The 12,393-nt window shown below is 46.3% G+C and overlaps 1 protein-coding gene across 1 annotated transcript in view; it reads right to left on the bottom strand.

Moving 5' to 3' along the window:
* SLC35F4 (solute carrier family 35 member F4) overlaps positions 1-11,839 on the bottom strand; it is a 180,323-nt gene extending 168,484 nt beyond the window's left edge. Inside the window, exon 1 of the mRNA XM_073350743.2 lies at positions 11,737-11,839. Within this exon, the coding sequence (XP_073206844.1) occupies positions 11,737-11,839 (103 nt within the window). The remainder of the gene's footprint in view (positions 1-11,736) is intronic.
* Positions 11,840-12,393: the final 554 nt, after the last annotated feature.

Genomic DNA, 12,393 nt, shown 5'->3' with positions numbered 1-12,393 from the left:
TAGCTCTCTGACACATTGGGATGAGTTCTCGTCACTGTCCTCAGAGATGCCGTCATCTGACTTTCATTAGCTTTGCTGGAGTTGTGTGGCTAAATCCCTACGAATCATGCCGAAAATCAGACCCCCGTGGGATGGGGTTTTTTTCAGGGCATCATTTCCCCAACAACTCCATTCATAACAATGGGGGCTGCGTGCTAAATCTCATGGAAAATGCTCCTCAAAAGACCCAGTCTCCACAAAGGCAAGAGATGGCTACGCAGCATCGTTCCTCAGCAGCTGAGAACACTTGCACCATTGGCTTCAGTTCCAGAAAGTCGCTTCCCAAGCAGCAGGTTAGTGATGTAACCTGGGCAGAGCACAGTATCTAAGACAGGAAGGAACAAAAATTGGAGAGGAAGGTGATTTACACCTTGTGCTCTGTCTCTCCCCTTGTTCTGTATATGGAGGCCTAGTCACTGTTTAACCTGAGGTGAATTTAGTGGAGTCATCCCAGGGACAGAGCTGTCACATTGCCCGTCAGCAGAACTGCCAGTGTTTGGCCAAGAAAGAGTCGTAATTAGATTGAAACAAGCCTGGGAGCTCTCACTGTCCCACACAAGGAGAGAGGGGAGCTTTGAAGGAACGTGGCTCCCCGAAGCCAGGGAGCAGAGGGAGAGCTCCTCTCAGCTGTAAGGAGAGGAAGGGGGAGCTGAGCTCTGCCCCCGTCACTCCCACTCCCAGTGAAACTGGAATAGAAGCAAACTAGCTTCTCTCTCTCTCCCTCTCTGAATAGAGCAGGAGACTAAACCTCTGTCAGACCAAGTCCTGCTCACCCGGTCTTATTTTACAGTAGCTCACGTACAACTCACTAACAAAAAGTAGTGAATTTACACTTCCACACGAGGTTTTACCAAATGGTTGAGAGACAGCTTTATCATTACATTCCTGTGAAAGAAGAGAGACTAGCTCAAGAGCGGGGATGTAGGTGTGACAGCCACCCTCTTGGCTGATGCACGAGGGACCTCTAGAGCTAAAAAGCTTGAGCTGCTACAGCTTGAGTGGAAGTGCTCAGGCTCCACAGCTGGGGGCCATAACAATTCACATCCTCTGCAAACAGGCACAGGGGAGCTCTGTAATGCACACTTACCGGTAGGTTACACAGACACCTTTGTACCTAGGCTAGAGCAGTGGGAGAACCAGAACCAAGAGCGGTAAGTACTTCTATATTAATGCTCAAAGAAGACATCTTCTGAATTCAACAGACCAGATCCACAAATAAGGAACCCAGCTAGTGACAGCAGAGTGCTAAAGTCTCTACTCTTTCATCGTTTTGGCCAAGAATAAGAGAACCACCTCAAAGGAAAAATACATGGCTTTTCAGCCTGGCTGAGGGTATGTGGTAACATGCAACATCCTTGTTTTATGGATCCTAGTTGCCTTACAGCTTGGGATTCTCTACTGTCTATCTGGGTATTTATACAATAACCCATCACTATGGACCTCTATGGTATCTAAGCCCTAAACACAGGTTCTTCAAAGTCAGATCCACACACAGCTCTGGAACAGACTTTGAAACCAGAAGACAAAGAAAGATCATGAGTCAGCATGAGGCCCCAGAATTATACAAGAAAACCAAGCCAAACAGGAAATTTTTTCCATCAGAGTGCCGATAATATGCAGATCACACATCCCCACCTATCCTTCACCCCACACAACCACACCACTATCACCAAGACAGATGAGATCAGCTCATGGATGAAGAAGAGCTGGCTGAAGCTGAACCCAAGCAATGAAGAGGTGATGCTGGTGGGAAGAGGAAAGTCTTTTCAAGAACCTGCACCCACGGTGCAGGCCCTTTAGTGGCAGGTTCAAAACTGCAATTGGTTACTTCACTCTGTAGTCTAGAAGTACTCTTGGTTTCCTCACTGATGCTGAGCTCTCACATAGCAACAGCCACATGTAACATTTTCTACCATCTCTGGTCGGCTAGGAGACTCTGCCCCATCCTTGCATACAAAGACCAGACCTCAGTTATTCACACCTTCATCACCTCTCACGACAGCAATGTGATATACCAGGACATCTTCAGCACTTAGGAAACTCCAACTAGTATGAAATGCTGCAGTGCATCTCCTCAGCAACACAGGCTACCATGATCACATCACACCTGTCCGTTGCTCTCTATGCTGGCTTCCCAGAGAATTTCTAATCCAGGTCAATGTCTTGGTGCTTATCTTCAAAGCACTCCATGGCCTGGGCTCATGATACCTAAAAGATCATCGGAAGGTCTAGGACAAAGACCACTCTTGACACCTTCAGTCCTCTGGCGCACTGGAACTCTCAAAAATAAGGGTAAAGTTTGTCTGTACAGGAAACAGAACTTTCTTGGGGGGCTGGTCCCAGACTGTGGAATGAACTCCCCCAGGAACTACAGACTATCACAAACCTCACCACTTTCCATCCCAAGTGCAAGGTACATTTCTTTGACCTTGCTTTCTCTAATATAAATGCATAGCAACAGGTATATTTATCAAAAAAAAAATGTTAAATCCACCTCCCAAAACAAAACACTCTACTGCATATGCTTCTCCCTCTGGACAGAGGTTGAGAGAACAAACACCACATGACAAATGTGAAGTCGCACTGCTTAAAGCACTACTGGGCAGTGCTCCAACACTTTAGTGATGAGCACGGTATAAAAACCAGAACATACAGTCCTGGAAATATTTTCTATATTTTCAAAATCTGTCACTTGGGATTGCATGGTAGAAGGGAGTACCATAGAGTCAGTCCATTATAAAAAGACAAAGGTAAAAGCGGGAGGATGATTCAGTGGCTAGGTGGCTAGTTTAGGATTCAGGAGACCCACGTTCAATTCCTTGCACTTCCACAGACTTCCTGCATGGCCTTGGAGTAAGTCACTTAGCTTCTGTGTGCCTCAATTTGCCATCTCTAAAATGGGGATAGCACTTCCCTACCTCACAGGGGGGGTTGAGAGGATTGTGAGACACCCAGGTACTAAGCTGAGTGTCTCACAGACTATCAGTGCCTTAGATAGTTATCTGACCCAACTGTCACTTGGTTATGATGCTTGCAGCTCATCAGGATGTTCAAGGTTTTCTGGACAAGTTATTGCCACAGGGCAAAGCTAAAATGTTATTCCAGGCCATTCTGCCAACTACTGTGGAGATAGTGAGACCCCATCCAGAGAACTGTGAGGTTTGATAGGGATGAAGATGACATTTTCTTGGCTTCACTCACCATGTCTGCACTTATTGTATGTGCCAGTTGGGTGGAGAGTTTAGTCATTTATTGCAAACTCTTTACAACTTTGCTTCTCTCCCACGGAGTATTTATTCTTTATTCCGAGATCCAGGAGAATGAACTATAGGACCAGTCAGCAGGAGCATTCTGTCCTCAGAGGATGCTATACAATCATACCAGCCCAACAGGGTGTGGCAAAGCGTCAGGACGGCAGGCCCTTGACTACACATAAACCCCATGTGACACTTTCCTTAAAGACTGTGAGCTGCTCAGATAGGATAAGAACAAGAGTCATAGAAGTACCTAAGATAGACAGTGACACAGGCAACACACTTGAAGAGCCTTAAAATACCCTAAAAGAGAAACTGAGATTCCCCTCCCATTCTTTCAAACAACGTCATAGGTCAGCTTGGATTCTTCAGGGATGGCTCGGTGGCAACCAGTGATTTACCTCGGTCAACCTAAACACAGAAGTGTGCCCCCCTGCACTCTATCGCCTCTATAGCGTTCCACTCAAAGCCATCTTTCACCGCTAACATTGAGATTAAACCACTCGTCAGATTGGTAACGTGGGCAACAAAAGGAAGTGTAAAAAAATTGGTGCCGGGGAAGGAAGAGCCTGTTTTAGCAGGACTGTTTGTTAATTCCAGCTGTAGACCAGGAAGCAGCTGGGGTTTTTTAAAGCGGTGATAAAGAGGTTGTATTTGCCTGGATGAGAAGCTGAATGCCTGTGGCCTTCACTCTTGAACGTCAATCATCATCTAAAAATCTCTAGCAGACTCTTATTTCGTTTCCTACAACTCCATCATTCTTGTGTTATACAAACCCTGTATATGAAGCAGGCATGACACCAGCTTTGCCTCCCTTAAGTGGGAAATACATCCCCATGCCGAGAGCCAGGGTAAAGCCCACATTGAGGGCATTCTGCATAGAAGTGAATTACACCCTTATTGAGTAGAATGGGTCCAGCGAATTCAGCCCTGTTTCTATTTGCAGATTATCCACAAAGAGACTGTGATTTTTACAGAGGTTTTCAGTATCCAACATCAGGTGTGCGTGAACAAATTCCAGCCACTGGTGATTCAACAAGCAACAAGTGGGTGAGCCAGAAAACCAGCCATTTGCCAAAAGCTTGCACAAAGATATGTTTGCATGAACAAATAGCTAATAAAAAGGGAACAAATTTAGATGAAGCAAACAGCTGCTCAGAATTCAACCCAGTGCTCCTAACCATGTTTGACAGTATTTGCCTGGGACTGCAGCCACCAGCAGAAGAGAAATGGAAAGGAGGTTTATGGGCAATATATCCAGGGGAATGGTGGGAGAAGAGAATTATGTGACTTCATAGCATGATCAGAGGAGCAGAGCAGAAGGGAACCAAGCAGCAGGAAAAGGGGAGAAGAGGACTAGGCAACACTGTTCAGAGGGAAGGAGGAGATGGGCAGAGAAGAATGAGCAGGGGACTAGAGAGGGGAGAGGGAGATGAACTGAAGAGTGAAAGTAGGGAAGGTGATTGATTTTACACAGAAAGCTTTTATCACATTAAAGACAGCTAGAGATACACAGCTAGAAGCAATTGCTGTAGGCACCACAAGGGTGATGCAACTGTAAATGGGAGAGGAGGTTTGGTCCATGACAGTCCCTCCATCAAGACGCGGTAAGTGCTGTACTCAGCTTCGAGATCCCCCTGCCTCGGTACTATACAAGACAGTTAACTCTGTTACTCTACAGCGTGATGCAATGTAACACCCATGAATATCCAGTGAGGAATGCAAATAAACATCCCACTGACCAAAATGAAAGGCAGCATTGTCTTTGAAAATGAGCAATACCTAAGTACCTTTAAAAATCTGGGTCTAGGTGACTTGGTCAGGGACACAAAGTACTTACTGAAGCCAAGCACTGAACCCTGATCACTTGGCTCCTAGTCTATAAGACTGAACCACAAGACCATCCTTCCTTTGAAGGGCTTTGAGTTCCTCAAATGAAAGACACTACCGAAGCATTATTATTAATACCAGAGTATCGTTCACAAGCACGTTCTTGAATACCACACACAAGACTCTAGCAGAGGTGCAGCAGTATTACCAAATGCAACAACTACACAAAATATGGATTTATTACATTAAAAATGATGCGCACAGAACAGTCAGAATATGGTCAGTAAAGACTATCGATTTCATTCCTTTCACCTGTGAGAAACACTTTCATAATGTACTTCCACTTGGGGCTCTCAAGAGTTACATACGTTTTTCACATCTCGAAAGACAGATAATAATCACCCTCCTGGAAGAACCATCCCATCCCTTTTCTAGACTGCTACGGCAGCTTCTTTAGACTACACTTTGAATCAAAGATCACTTTTTCCTTTCATGCACAGAAATCTCAGATCTTAAAAAAAAAGATACATGTGTATCTGTTCCTGTTGTGCTTGTAAACGGGCTATAAGGTAATAGCTACACAGTCACATGTCCTGTACCGGGATCTCCACTTCATTTACTCAGAACTGATGGGATCTGTGAATTATGGGTTAGATCTTTGGCCCCGATGGCACCAAAAAAGCTGGAAAGTTGCCCTGATAGAGCAGCTCGGGATTCCCATGCGTTGGGGAATTTGTGGCCAGTGTCAAGAGGAAGAAACTATGGCTTGAAGGCTCTGACTTCACTGGAAATGCTACACCTGTGCCATGGTAGCGCTTCAGTGGAGACACTGACTACAGGGACGGGAGGGGTTCTCCTGTCCCTGTACTTTATCCAACTTCCCAAGAGGCAGTAGCTAAGTCAATGGAAGAGTTCTTCCACTGCCCTAGCACTCTCTACACCAGCGGTTAGGTTGGCTTAACGACGTCACTCAGGGGGTGGATATTTCATATCCCTGAGCGCTGTAGCTGGGTTTACCTAACCTTTTATTGATCACCTGGCCTTAGTCATCTTTGCCCCATCTCAGGTCCTGCCCCATACATAGCTCAGCCAGACTTCTGTCATCTTCCAACAGTTTCAAAGGAGCTTTCTTTACAAATTCAATTAAACCACACAATCACAGGTTCTGTATGCACTGAGTATCTTAAAATCATGCTTTGACGATAGAAGAGGGGTCTACAGAAAGTGTCAGGCTATTTCTAGAAAACAGATCAGGACTTCATTTTCCTCACTGAAAGTGGTGACCTGCCTGCAGGGCATGTCACTTGGTAAATGTCGAGATGTTCTTGTTCTGTCCTGTGCTTCTTACTATGGCAAAGCTATCGATACAGCTACTGTAATAGCCAGCAGACAATTCAGTGTGTTGTTTTGGAGTTTCTTTCTGCTTCGTGACTTCTTATTTTTTAAAGGGTAAAAGCTGTGGGCTGGAGCTGTAGAAGCTATGGCCCTGATTCAGCAAATCACTCAAGCAAGTGTGTAATCCCAACCTTATCCATCAAAGCACATGCTTAACGTTAAACGCAGGATTAATCCAATTGGCTTAAAGTTAAGCATGTGCTTAAGTGCTTTGCTGAATCAGGGCTCAAATTGTCAAAGTAAATCACTAAAAACTGGAAGCTACTACATCAAGCTAACAAAATAAAGGGCTTTTTTTCTACATAGGCACGTACACACGGCCACGTTCACTCCTTCATCCCAGAGTGCTAGGTAAGGTCACGGTGCAGTGATCAAGCTACACAGTGAAGTGGTAGGTTTCAGAGTAACAGCCGTGTTAGTCTGTATTCACAAAAAGAAAAGGAGTACTTGTGGCACCTTAGAAACTAACCAATTTATTTGAGCATAAGCTTTCGTGAGCTACAGCTCACTTCATCGGATGCATACTGTGGAAACTGCAGAAGACATTATATACACAGAGATCATGAAATAATACCTCCTCCCACCCCACTCTCCTGCTGGTAATAGCTTATCTAAAGTGATCACTCTCCTTACAATGTGTATGATAATCAAGTTGGGCCATTTCCAGCACAAATCCAGGTTTTCTCACCCTCCGCCCTCCGCCCTCCCACACACAAACTCACTCTCCTGCTAGTAATAGCCCATCCAAAGTGACCACTCTCTTTACAATGTGTATGATAATCAAGGTGGGCCATTTGTGCTGGACACAGGAGGGGAAAAGCAGCAAGTGATGGGGGGAGGGGGAAAGAGTAGTGACTGGGGGGTGGGGCCTCAGGAGGAAGGGGTGGGGCAGGGGCGGGGCCTCAGAGGAAGGGGCGGGGCAGGGGAGGTTCCATTTTTTATATATTACAATGTTTCTGTTTTTTATATATTACAAAGTTGGCGATTCTAGTGAACACGCTTGTCCATCTAGAAGGGATGGTTATTGTGTCTTCAGTTCTCCCTTTCCTTTCCCACCCTGCCTGCTGGTGTGCATTGCCTATCACTCAAGGTCAGAACCTGGGATCTCTTTTCTGGGCCAGTGCAACCACCGTGTAAAATGGACACTCGTACCCTTGCAAATCCTATAGGGACTTAACGGAAAAGAAGGGCAGCCTCTTCTTTAGCTTACTAGCCAGGGAGCTTTTACACACTTCTATACATTTTAAATTGGGGACTGATGGTATCAAGTTATACACAAATCACCTTATACACAGGAAGACATGGTATTAGTTTTTGGAAAGGGCCAATCCATATTGGGAGTAGGCGGGACAGAGAACTATCTTCTCTTATTCCTAAAAGAGGGGCCCAAGCTCTAGATGAGATCAACTACATACAGGCAGATGGGAAAACTCACCCCTGTAAATGAGTATATTCAGAAGGATCTCCATTTCTAATGCTACATTTCATGCAATGTAAACTTTTTGTAAAATGCGTATTTTAGCAAGGATCAAAATAAATTGCTATGAGTTAATGATAGCGTACAGCGCCGCTAGAATAAATAAAACCTATTACTTCTTTAGCTACCTTTTTAGAATGAATAGACAAAAGAAAAGTATCTAGTACTCTGCAGACTGATAGGACTGTCATATGCACACGCCCGTTTTCCATAGCTTCACGCTCATGTACTGTACCAGTTGGAGTAAAGACACTTCCTAGAAAATACTGTGTTTCTGCCTTTTTGTAAGATCAGCTATTATGTCACTCATTGATCTTCATCACTATATTTCACAGACATTATATCTTTATTTCATCTTCCCATTACTTCACACTGGAAATACACTCTGTTCTCTAGTGGATGAAATTCATCCCTGTCGTGTGGGCCAGCAAGAGGCCGAGGCACTATGCTTTACTTGGAGGGCTGAGAGTGAAATCCTGGATTCACTGAAGTCAATTTAGAATACCAATCTATTTGGTATCTCCATACTTCATATGTTTAATGTCTGGAGTCTCTGAATTACAGCTGTATAAACCAGTGCAAACTACAAAATACTCCCACCCATGATTTTCCAAAGTGGCTCATGATTATGTTTGCGCCAAGATTTGAAGTCCCCCATCTTGAGGCACCCAAACTGCCGCTGATTTTTCAGAGCACCCCTCCTTTAAGATGTCTTACGTAAAATCACATTTCAGGTTGCAAATATCATGACTCTGGCTTAAAGATCACAAGCTTTTATTTAAAAATAGGGTTGTTTTTATTTGCTTTCTAGTTTTTGAGTATTTAGGTGAACTCGAGTCACGTTTTCAAGCTTTTCTCTGCAATCATGAGGACCAGAAGCTTATCTGGGTTTGTGGCTTTCATTTTAAAAAACATTTCTCGCCTAAGCACCTGCTTCTAGTTCCTGGGGCGCTAAGAAAAACACCATATATCAAAAGGCTTGCAATGAAATCATGAGAGTTGGCAACACTAAACCTTGGCCTCCAAGCACGCTTTCTGAAATCTGTAAAGTGCAATTTGTAGGGTATTTAAGCCCCTGCTCTTGCACTGAGTGCAAGGCAGGAAACCCCCCCTGCACCCAGCCAAGGCCCCACCGACTTCAGCACCCTACCTATGCAGAATAGCAGAACCTAACTCAACCATGCATTTTGATACAGAATGTGCATACAAAAAGGCTATACTGCAGCAGATCTAAAACCCCTGTTTTGCTGCCAAAGCAAACCTGAGGCAAAGTGCTTAAGTCTTTACCCCCCTATTCATATTTAGCAAATCTCTCCATTGTCCTCCACTGGAGTTTTTTGCCATACTGCAGGAGTAGGCCCACCTTGATCTGATTTCACTGGTCAGTGGATGGAACCGTCACATTACTTCCACATGCTTTTATTCCTCTTTGGTGTGTCTTCCTAGCTACTCTTCAAAAAGTCCTGGCTCGGTTGTGTGACACATCAAATGACCAATCTACTCTATTGCTCAATGTACCTAGCACTCTGCTGGTACTCTACAAAAGATCTCACGCGGTGGGTTTATTCAGTTTGTTTGTTTCCCAGCTGCAGGCAACTTAAGAATTGTTTACTATGTTTCACTGTCTGGCTAGTCTCTCTCATATCAAGTATAAAGCCTGTGAGCACGTGTCTAGTATTGGCACTTTGTTGGTTGATCCTCGGTTTATTCTTGCCATTAAGGTGGCTGGCTGTGTTGTGCCTTGTAGAAGTGGTTGTCTTCTTTGATTCCACTGAGAGTTGAAATAGCCACAGAAAACAGATTGTTCTTTATTTTTTTTCCACTTACATTTTTCCGTTCACAAATGCATTGGCCACTTCAAGGTTTTAGTCACTGCATTTTAAGTATCGTGTGTGGCCATTTGAGCTTTTGCAAAATGCAAAATAATTATTAAACCATACAATTCTCATGTCAGGTTTCATAGGAGCAGCCGTGTTAGTCTGTATCCGCAAAAAGAAAAGGAGGACTTGTGGCACCTTAGAGACCAACACGTTTATTTGAGCATAAGCTTTCGTGAGCTAAAGCTCACTTCATCAGATATATGTGTAACTTTTGCACAGATAGAAAAAAGTGAATCACTTTTCATTAGGTTAACTTCCGTTGTTTAAAAAAATAAATGATTCTAGAGAGCACTGGGACATTTATACTTTCACAGAAACCTTCTAAAGCTTTCCTGGCTGCCAAAACCCCACTGTTCTTAATTAAAAATGTCAAAAGCAAAAATGTTTAATTTCTACAAGGAGCACTTGCTTTAAGTTTTGCTCCTCCAGCTTAAAAAAAAAAAAAAAAAAAAAAAAAAAAGCCTTCACCAGAGAAGTTTTATATTGAAGTAGCATGAAGAAAAATCACTCTGTAATTCATTATTTTTTTCTGGAAAAATCTAACCTTATACAATTAAGTTTTGTAAGGAAAATGAAGATTCTACCTGTCTTATGTTAAAACAGGGACTGGAGAGGAGTGATATATATTTAAACCTTCCCAAAACAACGTGAAATGCTAAAACTATTCTTTCAGAGCTTCACTCTCTGGACTGGGATTAGAGAGGTTTGTGGTACAATAACGACTTTCTTAGTCAAGCAAAATTCCCGCAGACTTCAGTGGGAGTTTTGCCCAAGTAATGACTGCAGGATTGAAGCGTTCAACACAGACAGGGCACACAGACTGTACAATCAACTCTCCTTGCCTTCTTCTGAGCTCTGTCATTTTACCTGTGCTGCTGTGATTGCCTACTTAGCTGGCCTCCACAGTGAATTTGTTGTAGCAAATCAGGAACTAAATCCAGGATCTCTCAGTCCCTCATTTCAAAAAGCAAAACCAAACCCGCTTAGTTTACCTTGCTAATAAGTCAAGTATTCAGAGAAGAGAACAAATCACCTCGGTGCTACAGGCAGGTAAATTCTACAAGAATGACTTCCCTCTTCCAGAATATCGGACTGGATATGAAAGAGTGGCTCCAGACACCGCTGGGAAACTAGAAACCCACTACACCTTACTGGTCCGTAAATATGAGGGATGGCTCTGCAGCAGCTCCAGGCATCACAAATCTCCGACAGCTTCAGAAATCCCATGGTCTAACTCACCGGAAAGGACAACGCTAACTGCACGGCAGCCTTATTTTTGGTGGGGGGAAAGACGGAGGGGGGGGGAGACTTTTAAAATCCCATCTGACTTTTAAAAGTGTGTGTGGAGGGGGGTATCTTTTAGGCGAGCGGCATCACATGCCGTCTACCCAGGAGAGGCGGCTGTTGAGATCCTCCTGAGTACGGAAACGGGGGTGACACCGTTTGTGGGTGAGGAGCCCCGCGGCACAGCCTCGCAGGGTTGCCGGGCTCCCTCCACGCCTGCCACGGCCCGGCTCACACACGAGATCAAAGCAAAGCCCCACCGCGCCGACACAACCTCGCGGAGGGACCCAGCCAGCCCCGGGCTGCCCTGCAAGCAACCCCCGGCGCCCCCCTCGCATCCCTCCCCTCGAAAATCACGCTCCGAGGCAGCTTGTCCCACACACCCCCCCCTCCATTTGCAAGCGCCGGCCAAACTAGCCCCCTGGTTTCCTTTGCAACCCCCCCAGGCTGGGAGAGAGGCACTTGCCAAAACCCACGGCTGCTCCTGCTTCTTTGCAACGCCGCCCCCCCCCCCCGGGAGGAAAATCCGCCCCCCACGCCGGGGGCGAGCGGGGAGGGGGCGAGGCGGGGGTCTTACTTCTCTGGCTGGAGTAGCCCGGGTAATAGCCATAGTAGCCCGTGATCCGTAAGATCCTGTCCTCGATGGTGGCCACCCCGTTGGGCGCTGCCTTGACATCCATGGGGAGCGGCTGGGGGGCAGCTGCGGAGGCTGCTGCGGCTGCCGCAGCTCCTGGTGCAGCCGGGGCTTCTGGCTCCGCCGCCTGGCGCAGGACGGGCTCCCCCCCGCACCGCGGCGGCCGCCGCCGAGCCAGCCTCCCCCGCCGCTGCCAAGCGTCCTGCGGCTCCGCTTCGGCCACGGCGGGCCCGGGCGCGGGGAGAGGCTCGCTCGCCGCTGAGCCACGGCTCGTCCCGAGGCTGGGGGGCTCGAGCAGCGGGGGGGGCAGGGAGTGGGGGGAGGAACACGGGGGGCGAGGGCGCAGGGAGTGGGGGGAGAAGTGTGGTGGGATGGGACAGCAGGGAGGTTGGGGCAGGAACACATTGGGGGTGAGAGGGTGGGGGGGCAGGGGGCAGGAATACATTGGGGGTCAGAGGGTGGGGGGCAGGGGGGCTGAAACACCAGGGGGGCAGGGAGTGGCGGGAGGAAAGCGGTGGGATGGGGCAGCAGGAAGGTTGGGGGCAGGAACACATTGGGGGTCAGAGGCTGGGGAGGCAGGAACATGTTGAGGATGAGAGG

This window comes from Lepidochelys kempii, chromosome 6 (genome assembly GCF_965140285.1).
Source record: "Lepidochelys kempii isolate rLepKem1 chromosome 6, rLepKem1.hap1, whole genome shotgun sequence".
NCBI classification, from domain to species: domain Eukaryota; kingdom Metazoa; phylum Chordata; order Testudines; family Cheloniidae; genus Lepidochelys; species Lepidochelys kempii.
The sequence above is the reverse complement of the archived record's forward strand: the minus strand, read 5'-3'. Positions and strand labels throughout refer to the sequence as shown.